The sequence below is a fragment of the Phyllostomus hastatus genome, unplaced genomic scaffold (assembly GCF_019186645.2).
Source record: "Phyllostomus hastatus isolate PE091 unplaced genomic scaffold, TTU_PhHast_1.1 phas_contig_687, whole genome shotgun sequence".
Classification (NCBI taxonomy): Eukaryota; Metazoa; Chordata; class Mammalia; order Chiroptera; family Phyllostomidae; genus Phyllostomus; species Phyllostomus hastatus.
In genome coordinates, this window is record NW_025333939.1 from 24161 (window position 1) to 43867 (window position 19707).

Sequence of the window (19707 nt, forward strand, 5' to 3'; positions counted from 1 at the left end):
CCACTGTCAGAGGGAGCACAGTTAGCCCAGGCCTATTCCACTCTGACTATCACTCATGGGGACCCTCCAGCCTCTTCTCCAGCAAGCCTCTTCTCCAGCAACCACCACCCTCCTGTTATAGTGGGTCCTGGATCACAGACTATCTCTGTCCCTATCTATTGAGACTGGAAAGGACAGGAGGGGTTAATAAACAATTGGGGAACAGGGAAATGTTATATCCAGAAATGCACAATATGTCTGCCCATCCACAATTGTGTCAATGAAGGGAAATAAAACATCATGTTCATTTTTTGCACCTCTCAACTAAATATGTTTCTCAATTACAGGATATAATACAGCCTCTGCAGTACTGAAAAACAGCAACAACCTTGTCACAAGATGTGGGTTACTGAACCAATTAATTCAGAATTATCGCCTCAGCTATGAAAATATCCATCTTAATCTCTAACAAAGGAGTAAGAAAAACTATCACAAATACTACATAGGTTTGTATGGAAATACCATGATTTCATGTAAAAACTGTGTCACAAACTTGGTAGAATGCTATGTAAATGTAAGAGATATTTTCAGTAACATTTATTGACTTACATGACATAGCATGTATTTCCAGTCAGATTTCCTCATGGAGTTCTACCATTCTTTACAGCTTTTTCTAATTACAGAAAATTATTAAAAATCAGCAATTTAACTAATAAGACAGATGATGTTAACACTGCACATCCATTTCCTTCCTCCACAACCAGGGATTTCCAGACCTGAGTGATGGCCATTGAGAACTGCACCGTGTTTACAGACTTCATACTCATAGGACTCTCTGGCAGGCAGGATGTGCAGCAGGGACTCTTTGTGCTCTTCCTGCTGGTTTATGGCATCACTGTGATCGCCAACCTAGGGATGATGCTGCTGATCAGCATGGACCCCCGGCTCCACACACCCATGTATTATTTCCTGAGCAATCTCTCATTCAGTGATATCTGCTACTCCTCCACTATCTCCCCCAAGATGCTGGCTGATTTCTTATGTGAGGAAAAGAAGATTGCATATAATCTATGTGCTGTTCAGATGTTCTTTTTTGCTACCTTTGCAGTTGTAGAATGTGTCATGCTGTCTGTGATGGCATATGATCGTTATGTAGCCATTTGTAGTCCACTTCTGTATAGAACAATCATGTGTGGAAGAGTCTGTACCCAGCTAGTGGCCGTTGTATACATCCAAAGTCTGGTGTATTCTGCAATTGTTACTTATTGCACAATTCGATTGTCCTTCTGCAATTCCAATATCATCAATCACTTTTTCTGTGACTTCCCCCCCTTACTAGCCCTCTCCACCTCAGACACAACCATCACTGAGATAGTGATGTTCACTTACAGTAGCTGTGCTCTGGGGTTCAGTATTATCACTATCCTCCTCTCCTACAGCTACATCATAAATACCATCCTTAGAATGAAATCAGCCAAGGGCAGACACAAAGCCTTCTCTACCTGTGCCTCCCATTTAACTGCTGTGGCTATGTTTTATGGGACACTCCTGTTCATGTATTTCCGACCCAGCTCAAGTCACTCCATGGACACAGACAAAGTGGCCTCTGTTTTCTACACAGTTGTCATCCCCATGTTAAACCCACTGATCTACAGTTTGAGGAACAAGGATGTGAAAGATGCCCTGAAAAAAGCAGTTGGCACTAAATTATGTTCTGATGGAAGCTGTGTTCTCACCCAAACTCTTTATTTGAAGATCATGAGAACTAAAGTTCAGGTATTTTTTTAACTGTTTTTCAGTTACAATTTTTTCACCTTTTTCCCTATTGCTCCCTGCTAGCCTGCCCCCGCATCTCCACAGTCAGTGCCTCACCATTCTCCATGCCCCTGAGTCCTCTATTTGTGTTCCTTTGCTTGTTCCTTTTCTTTCTTATTCTCTTTATACTCCTACCTTCTGGGCACTATCAGTTTGTTCTTTATTTCCTATTCTCTGGTTCTATTTTGCTCATTTGTTTGTTTTGTTGGTTAGATTCCACTTATAAATGAGATTATATGGTATTTGTCTTTCACCACCTGGCTTATTTCACTTAGCATAATGTTCTCCAGATCTATCCATGCTTTTGCCATGTTAGGAGCTCCTTATTTCATTCTACTGTGTAGGGTTCCATTGTGTAAATGTCCCATAGTATTTTGATCCACTCATTTACTGATAGGCACTTAGCTTGCTTCCAACACTTGGATCATGTAAATTTTGCTGCTATGAACATTGGAGTACATCAGTTCTTTTGAATTGGTGTTTCAGTTATGTTAGTGTATAATCCCAGCAGTGGAATTGCTGGGTCAAAATGCAGTTCCATTTTTAGGCATTTTGACATACATATCTATTGGCTCACCAGTGCCCATTTTAGATATTTTTCATTACTGATCATTGTGTCTAAATGAAATGTAGGAGGCAGTCATTATTGTTCATAATCTTCTCCTCCAGCTAAGGGAGACTAGTAATATGTTTACTTTAATGTTTTTCAAAGAGGATTTTTTATGCCTCTTTGTCTATTCACGGGTAAGTCCTAGTGAGACATCACAAGGAGAGCACCCCTTCCACTCATGTCAGTTCAACTCACTCTCCCAAGGTTCCCATTTTTCTTGAACAATGGATATAATGAACTTGCTCATTCAGAGGGAGTTTAAGTGTTAAAATATGTTTTTGCCTTGTTCCTATGCACTTGTATCACCCTGTAAACATTTCATCATACCACTTAGAATTACATGTAGTGAGTAAGTAAATAAGAATTTTTAAAAAGAGCTGTAGCCCAAACAGAATGTTGCATAAATGCATGACCCTTTCCTGTCCTGTTCAAAAATATTTCTGCCTTGCTATTGACCATGCCCTGTTCCAGGATGTTATTCAAAACCTTTATTGAATGAATGAACACCTGTCCTCTGCAAAAGTGATGCAATTTTTTTTGAAATACAGAACTCCATTTACTATATTTTATTCTTTTCTAATATGTTCATCTAGACAAAATTTATGGGTGCTCCTTTTCTTTCAGCCTAGTCTGAATATGTTTCAAGGACAGATCACATACAGAGAACTTCCTGGATCCTCTATTTCTCATAATTCTGCCTCATATTTATTAACAAATATCCAAAGGATCAGGAGCTGTAGATTCATATTGAACCTCAGAATATTCACTTCAGCCTATGGATTTCCCTTCTTCTCTCACTGTGGAGAACAGACATGACCCTACTGATACATGTACAGAAAAGCATGAATGGGAATTAGGCTTAGTAACACCACAACCTCCTCAAGGTCACTGGAAAGGGAAACTCCATCCTGATGTGTTCCTTGCTCCACACTACTGAAAACAAAACTATAAAAAAATGAATTGTCCAATTGATACAGATTAAATTGTAAAGGCATAGTTATAAACAAAAATTTGTTCAATTGAAAAATAAGGAAAAATAATATTTCATTTGTAGCAATTTACATTTGTTGTCTGCCTGTGAAATAAACTGGAACCATATTTTACACACAACTTTAATAGTGGTCATCTCTGAATATCTCAATCCTATTCCAGTAACAAAATTAAATAAATTGCTTGTGTTGGTCTCCTGTCAGTCAATTAACAATTACTAGCTATGAAAAACAGAACACAATTTCAACTGCAATGAGTGCTTATTTTATTTTATGTTGTTGTCAGGAAGGGAACAAGGAGACATTCTTTTCTGGGTCCAGAAGGATAGAGTACTGGGTGATAGAAGGCTTTCCATTCAGGTCCTAAACCCTAGTGTTTTCTATGCCTTCAGTGCATGAAAAGTGCTGAATGTCACATGCTTCCAAGCACTGAAACATTTATAAGAATAAACCAGTACATTAAAAGCATGCAATTTTCAACAGGCAACTTGCCTTCAATTACTGATTGCGGAGAGTTTAAACACAAAAATATTTTATTACTCTTACCTCTTTTCTTGTATAATACCTAAAAATTTTGCTATTGTTCACAGAATATTTAACACATCATTACTTCTCAACCTTTGTCCAAACCTTTTCCGCTCTCAATTACTTTATTAAAAACATACTAAATGTATTCATATCTATTTATGTTGTGTAAAATTAGATTTGTTGGTCATAATTTGCATGTATGTTTAGGAGGAAAACATCCCATTCTTTTTAATTTATCTTATTCTTTAAAGATCTGAAATGATAGCTTTTACACAGTCAGGAAAACTGAAGTTTTGTTTCCATTTATGTCTTATTTTCATTTTAATGGAATGATCAAATGGGAGACAGGTTAAAATAAGAACTGTTACAAACTGACAGTAACCAGAGGGGAGAGAGAAGGAGATAAGGGGGGAGGAGGGTGAAAGGTTTACAGGAACAACTATAAGGACATCTGGACAAAAACAAGGCAGGATGGAAACAGGAGAGGGAGGTGGGAATGGTTAGGGTGGTGGGAAGGGGTCGAGGGGGGGCAGGGGTAGGGATAAAACTGAACTTTAACAACAATAAAATTCAAAAGGTTTTTTTCCAAAAATAAGAACTAAAATTTGAAGTGAAACACATCTGAATTCAAATCTGTCCAAATCTATTCCTGTCCCAGTAAACTCAATAAGAAAGAAAGAAAGGAGAAAAAAATCCTTTCCTTGCTAGCTGAGTAACCTTAGAGCACTTAATCCTTTTAAGACTCAGTTTCCTCATTTCTTTTTCACAAACTTAATACATACATTATTAGGAGAAATACATACACAATAAGCCATTTGCGATTCTTGAAGAAAGTTTCTAAGATCATGAGGAGCCAACTATCCCTCTATCAGGAGCTAAGCCCCACTGCAGACAGAAGAGGCTGTGTCCTTGCTGGCCTCCTGTCAGGGAGTGAAATCTCCAGGATCCACCTTCATTTGCAGTAGAGCCTGCTCACCAAACAATCAAATTCTGGTGTGCATCCTAGCCCTAGCCTCAAGGGGCGTGGGGCTCTCTGCCATCCACTTCAGAACTTGTCTTTCCTGACCCTGCCTTCATTCTTAGAGATGAGTAGAGGTTTTATCATGGCCACCTATGCTGGCCACACCATTCCTATGTGCCAGCAAAATCCCGGGACCCACTCTATTTGTCTAATCCCAGACCCCACACTGCCAAGAAATGAGTTCAGATCATTAATCCCAGAATTCCTCATTTCATGGTATTCTGTTTGTCCCTGTCCCAAGGACTGTGGCTATAATGGCATAATTAGCTACAAAGGAACTAATATTTATCTGTTACAATGAACTCATGTACTCTGGACATTTTCTGCTCAGTATTTAGAAAAAAAGCATTTGATTCTCCTCACTCATAGGTCACCATTCCATTCTTCTCTGTTGAAACCCCACTTTGGCCAAAGCCCTACCTCACCACTGATCTACATAGACAAGTCCCTTTTTAGAAAGTTAGCTTCCCTTGCAATAAAGGGTACAGTAATCTAGATTATAACCCAACATACATTTTCACTATCAGAAGGCTTCCCTCACTACTCCATCCCCTCTCCCTGTACTCAAACTCACCTGAGTTGTACGAGGTCCATCCAGAAGGTATCCAGCCATGAAATATGAAAAATAGAGACATCTACTGAAGAAGATCCAAGATACAAGAAGCATTACACACAGGACAATGATACCTCAGTCCCCTTCACATTAGGCACCTTGGGACCTCCCACAGTTCTCCCAGTAGCCATCACATACCCTGTCATATTTTCCTGGATCTCATCTCAGGTCTGAAATCTCATTACTTTCAATGTGATTTTAGTTTTGGGAAAAGGCAGAGTCACAGGGCACCAATTCAGGGCTGGAGGGGTCTTAGTCACCTGGGTGATCAGATGTTTAGTCAAATAACACTGCAGGCCCCATGGTGCACCAGGGTGCACATTGTTGTGATGAAACTGCCAATCACCAGTTGCCCATAGCTGTGGCCTTATGAACCATCCCAACAGTTTACAGAGAAATGTTCAACTTAACATAAAATCTGATGCAGATATTTGTTCTAGTTGCTCAGTCATTTTCAATGTAATGTCCACACAGCACACATACTCACTCAGTGGCTTCTACCACTCCAACTAGTGCAGGCAAGTGGTCATTGTCCAATCATGGGCATTCCAGTCCACTCTCTTTAGTTGACAGCTTACAATGATGTGACACAAACTGTTCTTATGTTAACAATGGCTGCACTCTTTCCTGACACACTTGATATACTTTTTTTCAACTTACAGTCCTTACTTGGAAGGGTTCATTCCCCAGAAGACAACCACACTGTCATTCCACCCTCTGTAGGTTTCCCTCCCCATCTCTGGCCCTCGAGCATAGTCTCCTTCAGTAATTTTGAGTAATCAATCGGTGTCACATATTGTAACCCTGTGTTTCACTGTAAGACTAGTGAGAGAACTATCACTCATTTCTGCTCAGGCATTAATACCTCCAAACACAAGAACTACTAGGGATGACAATTACTGTCTATGTATAATAATCCAACCAAATAGTACTGTGAGGTAAAAATCTGGTTAGAAAATTTGTTAAATCAAAACAGATATAATTCCCATGATAGCTATAAGCCCGTGGCTCCATATGAAGGTGCAGCATACTCAATTGAGCTTGAAATCTTCTGTAGAAACACACTCTGAGCTGTGAAGGCAATGAAAACAATATTCAGTCCAAGTGCCTCCTCTCATCTCACTCTACCTGTGGCCTTCAACAAACCACTCTTTCTCTTTGGGCCTCAGGTTCCACTCTGTCAAATGAGGAGCTGAAACTGAATCATCTTAATTCTTTATTCAAGTTACTGCATCCTGGATTATATTAACATGAGTCTATCAATCAGTGCACATACTCACTGGGCATGATTGAGCAATGGCAGATGGCTGGGAATACACTTATACCAATGGAATACAGTACAGCTGCAGTCCAACCAGACCTGACCTGCAACTTGCAATGAGAGCAGACAGAGTTTGGGATGCAGGAGTCTCACCACCATCAAGCTGGTCTACTTAACAGGCCTTCAGTCCTAAATTTTTGCTGTGATACGCACTTTGTAAAAGTGAGTATTCAACTTTGTTAGTTGTCAGTAATATCAAACACTCCATATAATGGCTACATTTAAAGGAAAAGATCCTGTTAGTTATTGGTGAGGATGTTCAACAAGGCACTCACACAAGGGTAGTGTGATACGGCCAGATTAATTGGCAGACTTCATAGAAAACTGTATGAGAATATTTACTAAATCTAAATTTTAAATACACACCCACACACATTTTCAACTACTGGTTTTATATGCAAGCTAAATGAGTATTAGTGTCTACCAAAGGGTATTACCAGAGTGTTCACACAAAAATATTGGAAATAACAAGAGAGAAAACAACTCTGCTGCCTCCCATGCTGGTGAAAGTAGATCAATAAATAACAACGTAGTTGTACAAAAGAATGCTCTATACCAATGGGATCCATCTTTGCAACTGAATGCACAATGTGAACAAGTGTATAACTGCCTACAGCAGCACAGGCTTTAGGTGTCTGCTTGTGCTCAGTTCAAAACTATTCTACCATGATAAGAATAAAGAATGTAATTACTCCACTGGATGAAGAGACTATTGACCTAAGAGGATTTCTGGTGCTCTGACCAGTGTGGCTCAGTTTGTTGGGTGTCATATGCAAAATGAAAAGTCACCAGTTTGATTTGCAATCAGGGCACAGGACTGGGGTGCAGGTTCAGTCTCCTGTGGGGTAGTGCAGAAGAGGCAATGAACTGCTGTTTCCCTCTCACAATATGTTTCTCTCCATTTTTTTTCTCCCTCCCATCCCCTCTCTCTAAAAATAAATCAATAAAATATTTTTTAAAAAAGGATATCCTCAAGTAGACAGCTTTTGTCATTCTGGTAGTGTTCTATCTGTTGTTTTGTCTTGGCTACAAGGTTATTTATTTTAAATTTATTTAACTGTATACTTACCACTTAAGTAATCTCTTGCACATTACATATCAAAAAGGTTATCCTGAAAGCAAATCTATGTATGTACTGTTGAATTCTAAGAAACTTCTGAAAATCATTGTCCTAAAAGGTTTAGTTCCACTACTGCCTTATCTACAATAAATTCCAGTATATTCTTGGGAAATAATAGAGCAACTTTTAAGGAGTGTTTTTGTGATAATATCACTTCACTGATAAATGATTACTGCATTTTTAAGCAAATACGTCTTATTCAAAATATGAGTACTTTCTTTCTTTATTGATGTTCAACTGCAGTTGTCTCCATTTTCCCCCACTACTCCCGCTCGCATCACCCATCCCCTCCTCCCATCCTCAATCTTACCATCCTTTGACTTTGTTCATATGTCCTTTATGTGTGTTCATTGACGACCTTTCCCCTATTTTACTGCATTATTACACTCTCCCCTCCCCTCTGGTTACTGACAGTGTGTTCTTTATTTCAAAGTCTCTGGTTATATTTTGTTTGCTTGTTTGTTTGGTTGATTAGGTTCCACTTGTGGATGAGATCATACGGTATTTGTCTTTCAACACCTGGCTTATTTCCCTTAGCTTAATGCTTCCAGACCCATCCATACTGCTGCAAAGAGTAAGACCTCCTTCTTTCTGTATGCTGCATAGTATTCTATTGTGTAATTGTAACATAATCTTTTGATCCACTCATTTACTGATAGGCACTTAGGTTGCTTCCAGCACTTGGCCATTGTAAATTGTGCTGCTATGAACATTGGGGTGCATAGGTTCTTTTGAATTAGTGTTTCAGGATTCTAAGTGCATAATCCCAGCAAGAAATTGCTGGATCCAAAGGCAGTGCCATTTTTAGTTTTCTGAGGAAATCCCTAGTGTTTTCCAGAGTGGCTACAGCAGTTTGCAATCCCACAAACAGTGCACCAGGGTTTCCTTTTCTCCACAGCCTCACCAGCACTTGTTTGTTGATTGGTTATCTTGGCCATTCTGACTGGTGCTGAGTGGTATCTCAATATGGGTTTAATTTGCCCCACTCTAAGGGCTAACATCCTTTCATGTGTCTCTGAATGCTCTCTATGTCCTCTTTGGAGAATTCTCTATTCATGTCTTTTTCCCATTTTCTTTTTGTTCAAACATGTTTTCAATTTTTTTAATCTTTTTTTTATGTTATTGATTATGCTATTACTGTAGTCCCATTTTCTCCCCTTCACTCACCTCCACCCTGCACACCCCCTTCCACCCATATTCCCCCCTTTAGTTCATGTCCATGTGTCATAAGTTCTTTATCTTCCACATTTCCTGAACTATTCTCACCCTCCCCCTGTCTATTTTCTACCTACCCTCTATGCTACTTATTCTCTGTACCTTTTCCCCCTCTCTCCTCCTCCCACTCCCCTGTTGCTATCCCTCCATGTGATCTCCATTTCTGTGGTTCTGTTCCCATTCTAGTCATTTTCTTAGTTTGCTTTTGCTTTTGTTTTAGGTGTGGTTGTTATTAACTGTGAGTTTGCTGTCATTTTACTATTCATATTTTTATCTTCTTTTACTTAGATAAGTCCCTTTCACATTTCATATAATAAGGGCTTGGTGATGATGAACTGCTTTAACTTGACCTTATCAGAGAAATGCTTTATCTGCCCTTCCATTCTAAATGAAAGCTTTTCTGGATAGAGGAATCTTGGATGGAGGTCATTGCCTTTCATGACTTGAAATACTTCTTTACAACCCCTCCTTGCCTATAAGGTCTCTTTTGATAAATCAGCTAACAGTCTGATGGGAACTCCTTTGTAGGTGACTGTCCCCTGATCTCTTGCTGCTTCTAGAATTCTCTCCTTCATTTTAATCTTGGGTAATGTAATTATGATGTGCCTTGGTGTGTTCCTCCTTGGGTCCAACTTCTTTGGGTCTCTCTGAGCTTCCTAGACTTCCTGGAAGTCTATTTCCTTTACCAGATCATGGAAGTTCTACTTTATTATTTGTTCAAATAACTTTTCCACTTGTTGCTCTTCCTCTTTTGGTACCCCTATAATTCGGATGTTGGAACATTTAAAGAAGACCTGGATGTCCCTAAGCCTCTGCTCATTTTTTCTGAATTCTTCTTTCTTCCTTCTTTTCTCTTTGGTTGTTTCTTTCCTCCTTCTGGTCCACACTCCATTGATTTAAGTCCCAGCTCTCTTCCTTTCACTATTGGTTCCCTGTGTGTTTTCCTTCATTTCACTTAGCATAACCTTCAGGTTTTCATCTAATTTGCCACCAAAACCAACCAATTCTGTGAGCATTCTGATCACCAGTGCTTTGAACTATGCATCTCATAGGCTGGCTATCTCTTTGTCTCTTAAAAGTATTTGCTCTGAAGTTTGATCTGTTCTTCCATTTGGGCATTTTTTTTTTTTTTTTGGTCTTGTCGTGCCTGTTATGTGTGAGGGGTGAAGCCTTAAGTGTTCATCAGGGGACTTGCTCTGCTCTCTCTCAGATTTCAGTTCCTTCAATCGTTTACCATAAATAAAATGGGCCTGTTTGGTGCTGATTTCCATGTGGGTGGGCTTATGTACATTCTAGGACCCTGTGGGTCTCTCCAACAAACTCTCCTGTGAGGCTGGGAGTATCTCCCTGGGCCACAACCCCCTCAGGTGTTTTCAATCAGTGGTTTGCGGGTTTATTTCCCCACACTGGGGCCCTGGGTTGTGTGGTCTGTCTTGCTCCCCAGCTTCGCCTGGTTTGTCTGCACACAACATGGGACCTCCTGGTTAGCCACCCACATTGCACACCTCACTGGGTCTGCTCAGTGCCACCCTGAGCCCAGGGTCTCCTTGCTGCCGCCTGTGTACCTGGGATCTGCAACCAAACACATGATTTTTTCTTTTTGCTGAGACCTGTCCCCACCCCTGCCCAACTCAACCAGTTGCCCAACTCCCCCCCTCCTACTGGACTGGATGAATGTGTCTAATTCCTTGGTTGTCAAACTTGTGTACAGTTCAATTTTCTGTCAGTTCTGGTTTTTGTGGGGTTTTTTGTTTCCCTGATTTGGTTATGTGATGAGGCACAGTGTGTCTACCTATGCCTCCATATTTGCCAGAAGTCTCCTGCCCATTTTTCGATTGGGTTGTTTTTCCTTCTGGAGTGGTGTCCTATAAGTTCTTTGTACATTTTGGAGATTAAACCCTTGTCTGAGGTATCATTTGCAAATACATTTTTCCCATGTGCTAAGTTCCCTTTTCATTTTGCTGTTTAGCTGTGCAGAAGCTTTTTATTTGATAAGTCCCCATTTGTTTACTCTTTCTTTTATGTCCCTCACTCTACGGGAGATATAGGTGAACATATTGCTGCTTGGAATATCTGAGATTTTCCTGGCTATGTTCTCCTCTAGGACTTTTATGGTGTTGCCACCTCTAATATTGTTTCCAGAAACAAGAAGATTAGTGAAGCTCATTTCCTTTGCTGTCATTACCAAGCATAAACTCCCAGAAATGGAATTGCTGGGTCATAAAACAGTTTCATTTTAATATTTTTAGTTAACTCCATACTGCTTTCTATGTGGCTGCACCAATCTGCAAGCTCACCAACAGTGCATGAGACATCCCTCTTCCCCATACCAAAAAATACAAATGGTTGTAAGGAAATTGTACAAACAGCTATATGCTAACAAATTGGACAATCAGGAGGAAATAGATAAATTCCTACAAACACACAATCTTTCAACACTGAATCAGGAAGAAACAGAGAATCTGAATAGACAGAATACAACTAGGGAAATTGAAGCAGTAACCAAAAGACTTCCAACAAACAAAAGTCCTGGACCAGATGTCTTCACAGGTAAATTTTACCAAATACTCAAGAACACCTATTTTGAGCAACTTTTATGAATTTAGTGAAAATGTCTAAAAGACTCTAGTTTACTTATTACCTCTAGGTTTCCATTTCTGTATCCAATAATGAGTTTATTAGAAACGACTCAGGATGTATATGTCATAACATATATGATAATATATGGTGATTATTAAACAACATTAAACATCTCACTCTGGTAAAAAGGCCAAAATTGACTTTATTTACAGTCAAATTTATATGATCTTAAAGTTCATTTCTTATAATTTGTTTTAAAGAAGAACAAAGCTATGATAAATTATGAATGTATAATTATACTGATATGAAAATTTTATGATATAAAGATTCTCTATAAACCTACAGGGTACTAGCAAAAGAAGAATGAATAAATTAATGTAAAAAAGGCCGCTTTGACATTATTCATAATAACTATTTGCATATAAGCTATATTTATTCTGATGGAATTTTTGTTTGAATGTCAAGAATCCTATAAGAGACACCAAAATGTAGTTTTCCCTAAGCACTAGGATTATAGTCAGTATTTTTGTATTTATAAAAATCTTTATTTTGTAAAAATATTTAATGTGAGAGTGTATATGTGTGTCTTTGCATGTAATTTGAGTGGTTGTTTTTATAAATTATGAAATGGAAACAATATACCTGTATGAGATTTGGTGAGCTGGAAGTAAAGAGTGCTCAGTATGGTCATTACACTATTGCTAAGTACAACATTAGGCCATAAGGTAGGCGGGGACAGAAGCAATATTTTAAAAAGGCCCATGTTTCTTTCTCAATTACCCAGCCTGTAGGGAATAACAGATGATGAAACATTTTATTACACCTGTCCCATGTTCCTGGGAGACCAGCACCCGGGTCTGGGCACAGCCCTGGTGATATAAACAAGGTCACTGAGGGGACAGTGCTGAAGCCTCTGGCAGACAGACAACAGGCAACAAAGAAATCTGTGATCTGGAACAGGTACAGGTTAAAATTGTGGTTTGCTAATTTCTATTTTAGATTTCTTTAGCTTTTTATCTTTATTTGACCTAAAGCATGTTATGAAACGAATGGAGGGTAAGAAATATTATACAAACTTTTACTTACTTTTATCAATCTCATTATTCTAAAGACATTCATTAACGGCAATGAAGAATAAAATGTGAGTATTACTTATAAAGGTGGTAGGACATTTTTTGTTTTTACTCTATTACCTATAGTTATACATATTTTATAAATATTTTCATTTTGAAATGAAGTTTGTTTGTTTTTTAATGTCTCTACAAGCACACATAATTGCATGAGTTCAGACCAGGATTTTTACAAACCTGCCTAAGGATTACTACATCATTATAAACATATAATTCTTTGTTCACTTTATATTTCTCATTTTCTCATATTCCCACAATATAGATGAGATCATATATTATATTATATATGATATGCCTGGTTTGTGTGAAATATAACAGCAGAACATAGAATTTAATTGGCCTTCCAAGCACCAACTTTTTAACCAAAAGAAAGCAGATTTCAGAGATTCTCAAGAGGAAGGGGATCAGGAGCACAGTCAAGCAATTTTACAATTTCTAGGGAACTGGGATGGGGCCCAGTTCAGCTTTAAATCTCTCTATGGTTATGTGACTGTGGACACATGAGGACTTACCTTGTATCCTGCATGTCTGATCTCTTGGTAAGTACATTAAGTGGATTCTAGCAGATTAGAGTAGAGGGTCTCATACAGTAATCTACACTTGCCTCTGGGTCACCTGTGCTACCAAGATGTCTATTATGGGGTCCCAACACACCTCCCCCAAGCAGTTCTGCCTGAGGGTGCATGGTGTGCCTTACACGTTCCAGTGTGTACACTCTAACCTATCATCCATGGTGACTCCTCCAACTTCTCTAGCGGACCCTCACTGTTCTGGGAGTCCTGGACCACAGACTATCTTTATCCCTTGTTGACTGAGGCTGGATAGGACCAGGGGATAATGGGGAAGTGGGGACACAACACATCAAGAAACAAGCCAGTGATCTGCCTGCTTTACAGAATTGGATAATGAGGGAAGAATCAAGAAATATCTTTGTTATGTGCATCTCTCACTTCACTATGCTTTTTTATTACAGAATATAACAACACTTATACTACATCAAGAACAGAAACAACCTTGTAATTAGATATGGTTAATCTGAATCAAATCATTCTAAGAACAACTTGGCCAATGCTGAGGACATCAATTTCTTAATCTATAAGATAAAAAGCACCACATAGGTATGGAAATAAAATGAATTTGTCTCAAAGTGTGCTACCTATTCTATATAAGCTGTATTATTATCATTTTATCAATTCACATTAAATTGGAAATATTTCAGAGAGTCAGCTTACTTAAAGAGAATGTGCATTGTTGAGCTCTTTTTCTAACTGCTGACAAATAGAAAGAACCAGCAGTGTAACTGCTAAGACACTCAGATGATTTGCCCTTCACTTGCATTTCCTTCCTCCACTACCAGGGATTTCCAGACCTGAATGATGGCCACTGAGAACTGCACCGTGTTTACAGACTTCATACTCTTAGGGCTCTCTGGCAGGCGGGATGTGCAGCAGGGGCTCTTTGTGCTCTTCCTGCTGGTTTATGGCATCACTGTGGTGGCAAACCTGGGGATGATCCTGCTCATCAGCATGGACCCCCGGCTCCACACTCCCATGTATTATTTCCTGAGCAATCTGTCTTTCTGTGATGTCTGCTACTCCTCCTCTGTCTCCCCCAAGATGCTGGCTGATTTCTTATCTCAGCAAAAGAAGATTGAATATAACTTATGCATGCTACAGATGTTCTTTTTTGGTATTTTTGCAGATGTAGACTGTGTCATGCTGTCTGTCATGGCATATGACCGTTATGTAGCTATTTGTCACCCCCTTCTATATACTGTTACCATGTCCAGGAGAGTGTGCATCCAGCTGGTGGCCACTGCCTACACTGCAGGTTTTGTGGATATCATCATCTTTATATATTGCACAACTCAATTGTCATTCTGCAAGTCCAATATCATCAATCATTTTTTCTGTGATGTACCACCCTTACTAGCCCTCTCCACCTCAGACACAACCACCATTGAAATAGCAATGACTGTTTCCTGTAGTTGCATTGTGGGGTCCAGCTTCATCACTGTCCTCCTTTCCTACAGCTACATCATCACTACCATCCTTCACATGAAGTCGGCTGCAGGCAAACGCAAAGCCTTCTCTACCTGTGCCTCCCACTTAACTGCTGTGGCTATATTTTATGGGACACTCTTTTTCATGTATTTCCAACCTAGCTCCAGTTATCCCATGGGTACTGACAAAGTGCCTTCTGTTTTCTACACAGTTGTCATCCCCATGTTAAACCCACTGATCTACAGTTTAAGGAACAAGGATGTGAAAGATGCCCTGAAAAAAGCAGTTGGCACTAAATTGTGTACTGGGTGAAAGTGTGTTCAGTGAGAAAGGTTTTATTTGCAGATGTTGACAGCTAAAGTTTATGGACATTGGTACAGTTTTCTGTAGTCTCACAAGCACAATTCTGGATATTTCCTTACCTACCTTTGTGCCTAAATTGAATGTGAAGAATAGTCATTATGAATATTTATCTCTTTTAACTAAAGGAAAGAAGTAATAGGTTTACTGTACTGTTTTGCAAAGAGGATGTTTGTGTACCACTCTCCTCTCTTCATCAGTGTATATATCCCAGAATGATATGGGCATAGTACCGTCTTCCTCCATGTTTAAAGTTCCAGTTTTTTAAGCAATGGTTTTAATAAATTTGCTGAGCCAGAAGGGAGTTTTAATAGTTTAAGTTAGCTTTCATTTTTTTTCCTCTGTGCTTGTATCATCATATAAATTTCCCATCATAACACTGAGAAGTAATAAGTAGTAAATGAATGAATAGGAATAAGTTAAAATTCTTCTGCTTTAGCTTAGAGTCCCATAAATGCAAGGCTCTTGTCTGTTTTGATCACTGATATTTCTACTTTGTCATTTACAATGCTCATTTTCAGGATCCCATTCAAAAACATTGATTGAATGAATGAAGGTGTTTCCCCTGCAACACACATGTAAAAAGCAGCCTTTGTGAATGGAAAATAAAAAATCTTTTTTTTTTAGCATGCTCATTTTACACAGAATTCACCTCTACTTCTTCTTTGCCCAAGGCTGAGTGAGTACTAGGGACACAGATCATGTCATGTAGACAACTTCTCAGATCCTCTATTTCTGATCATTCTGCCCCATGGGTCAGCAGGATCAGCAGCTCTACATTTGTATGGCACATCACAGCCTTCACGTCAGACTCTGGATTTGCCTTCTTGCCCTCACTCTGGGGAACAGATACACGATCTTGACAGTTCAACAGAAACTGTATGAACGATGCTTGGGGGTCGAAGTACTTGACCTTCTCTGATAGTCACTATCTTCTTAATGTATAAAGTGTGCTTAATGTATGTTACTTTATCTTTCTTTATGACATGTTCATAGCATTATACTGATTAAAGTTTTTAAAAACATGGAATTCCCAATTGATATAGTTTAAGTTGAAGAGTTATTAACAAAAAATTATGTTTGATGGAGAAAAAGAAACAACCAAGTAGTAGTTACATTACTATTCCAGTTGTAATGCCTTAAATTGGTTCTCTGTCAATCTATGAAATAAACTAAAACCTTAGTCTAAACACAATTTAATAGTGCTCACTTCTTAGTGGTTTGATGTTCAGTAATGTTAAGATCTATTTTAATACCTTAAGGTGATTGTACTTGGTATTTATATTATTATTGAATAAGTATTAACACTGTTATAAAAACATTATACAATCTCAGGTTCTCAGAATATTCATTTAATTTTAAGTTTGCCATTTTATAAAAAAAACCTGGAGGCTCTCTCTTCTTCATGGAAGACAAAAAAAATAGACTTCACAAGACTTCTCAATTAGGTCCTTTTCTCTTTATATACATGCCCACACCCCTCCCTTTAACATATAAAGTGTGCTTCATGTACATTCTTCAAACGTCATAAGAATAAAACAATACACTTTTAACCTCTTGTTAAATGTCCCATTCTTAAGTCACAGAAAACTCTCTCCTTTCAGCATTGTACTCATATCATTCTGTTATTATATCACCATCTCCTATAAGACATTGTGTGTGTTCTTAGTTCAAGGACTGAGCATCCCATGTCTATTATCCAAAACACCTGTGTGGCGTCAGTAACACAAAATGACAAAACAGACAAATATATGCTAAAATGAAGTATTTGATAGTATTTTATCTCTTGTTAGATGTCACTAAAACAACCAGTCTCAGGGTATGAGGCTTGGCAATACATAATTCAGTATTCTCCAGAAAGTACATAATGGCTGTGGATGCTGAAGTGATGGATCTGTAAAGACCTACGTATAACGTACACTCTAAGTAAAGAGCATTCATCTCTGAACATTCCTCAGATTTGTCTGTTTCATCCATTTCTGCTCGTTTCCACTGGAAAAAATTTTGAGCAATAGTATAGTAGAATACATTGTATTTTTTAAAACATTATCCAAAAACGTATATTTTATAGAAGACCATATTCACAGGATGGGTGAAAGTGGATGAGAGTATAAGGGTGATAAATGGTAATGAAAAAATACAGTGAAAATGAACTATTAAATATATCCTCTTGAAAATGAACTACATTAGCAGAATTAGCTTTTAATGACTTTTCATTTCTATACTCTGTTGAATATCCACTAGACTAACAAGAGAAAAAAATCAAAACACACATTTACTGAGTTATTATTCATATAAATTATATGCTAATGATTGTGGGAATGTAGAAAATCATATCTATACCTATATAGATTAAATAGATAGAGTGATAGATTTCAAATACATACATGCATATATATGTAAAATAAAAAAATTGTGTACCAGGGTAATTCAATGTTATACAATCAAAGAAGAGAAGTTATAGTACACCACAAAATGCCACTTTGGCATACTAATTATTTGAAATACAGTTACTCAAGAAAACTGCTGTCCTCTGGCTGGCATAGCTCAGGGTATTGAGCACAGAGTGAGAATCAAAGAGTCGCAGGTTCGATTCCCACTCAGGGTACATGCCTGGGTTGCAGGCCATGACCCCCAGCAACCGCACATTGATGTTTCTCTCTCTCTCTCTCTATCTCCCTTCCTTCCCTCTCTAAAAATAAATAAATAAATTCTTTCAAAAAAAAAAAGAGCTCCTGTCTTGTCATACATTGGAGACAACATGAGTCCCTTGGTTCACACATTCTTTGCATTTATTCTGAAGTACTGTAATAAGAAATGTTGTCAATCATTTTGTCTGTAATCCTCTCCCCTAGAAAAGCTAGCCTGCACAGACACAGCATTTAATGAGTGGCATCTCTCCACCTAGGACAACTAATGGACATGGGTTCATCACATCATCATCTCCTACTTTTTCACCCTTTTCTCAGTCTTAAATCCACTTTATTACTAGGAGAAAAACTTTCTCTCTATGGGCCTCTCACCTGACTTCTGTGTCCACCCATCAGGGGAATCTCCTTCCAGTATTGGTAAATTTATCTCAGTTCTACACCATGGTCTTCCTTGTGCTGAATCTGTTAATTGATGGTTTGACAGACAAATACATAACTGACACCACTAAGAAAGCCACAGGACTGAAGGTAGATTCCTGGTGAGATACAACTTCCCAACATGCATCTAATTCCCTAATCACAAGCTCTAACTGGCAAACCCCAACAGCCTTACCAGGACACACACAAATTCTCTCACAAGAATTTCACTAAACACTCATTTTTCACATAGTCCAATGCAGTTTATAGCCCCAAAGTATAAGAAAACATTTAAAATTGCTGCTTAAAGTTAATTTGGCAATGGATTATAGCTGGTTGTCTCAAAGGATATAGTAAATACCTCAGAAAAGTGTGTGGATGTGCATATGAGTGTGATGATGTGTAGATTATCCATTGACAAGGGTAGATCATTGGATGAGGGAAGAAGCCAGATTCCCTTGATTTATATGCCAGCTCTGTGCCCAGGTATTGAGAAGCACTTTGATTAAGTTATTTAATTTTTCTATGCCTCAGTTAACTATCTGTGAAATGGGGAGAATATAGTACCTGTCACTGATTATTACACGATTAACTAAGTGAAGGTGGAGAAGACTACCTAAGCCATTTGATGCACTTCATCAATGTTCATCATATATATAGTCTATGACCCAAATAACAGTCTTAGAATTCTCCTCAAGGGAAACCAATGAATATGTTCACTCCAACACATACACAAAATATTCACCACTGAATTATTTACCACAGTATAAAAGAGAAAACAACTCAGTTTTTCACAACATTAAATCAGGAGTTGACAAACTTTTCCTTAAAGAGACAAGTAGTGCATTTCTTTAAGATTTGTAGGCTATACAAATTTTCTACAGCCACTGAGATTTGCTTTTGTTTCATAAAAGACAACATCAATAATATATAAAGAAGTGGTGCATCCCAGCTTCAGTAAAGCTTTATGTGCTATAGTTTGCTGACCCATGGTCCAGGTTTGGCACATTACTTCATGATGAGTTTCTACAATGGAAAACTACACAGCGACGAAAAAGAATGAACTGCTTCCACATACAACAGCATAGAGAAATTTTACAAACATAGTATTGAGTGAAACAAGCCAAAGATGTGCAAAAAATTATATGGCTTGATTACTGTATACCTCAGAAACATACAAACTGATCTAGTATGCTTGACATCAATTTGTGATGGGTGTGGGGATCATTTCTGAGATGCTAGTGATGTTCTTTTTCTTTTGGCCTCATTCTGGGTGCACACACCAATAAATTTTTTCCTCGGCCACCTCTCTTTCAGTGACTTCCACTACACAACAGCAACTGGACCCAGAATGC

General features: G+C 38.4%; 2 protein-coding genes across 2 annotated transcripts; both read left to right on the forward strand.

The window, feature by feature from the left end:
- Positions 1 to 762: 762 nt before the first annotated feature.
- On the forward strand, positions 763 to 1767 carry LOC123825894 (olfactory receptor 8U9-like). The gene has a single exon (XM_045849547.1). The coding sequence runs from the start codon at positions 763 to 765 to the stop codon at positions 1765 to 1767; it is 1005 nt and encodes a 334-aa protein (XP_045705503.1).
- Positions 1768 to 14297: 12530 nt separating this feature from the next.
- Positions 14298 to 15236, forward strand: LOC123825895 (olfactory receptor 1052-like). The gene has a single exon (XM_045849548.1). The coding sequence runs from the start codon at positions 14298 to 14300 to the stop codon at positions 15234 to 15236; it is 939 nt and encodes a 312-aa protein (XP_045705504.1).
- The last annotated feature ends 4471 nt before the right edge of the window (positions 15237 to 19707 follow it).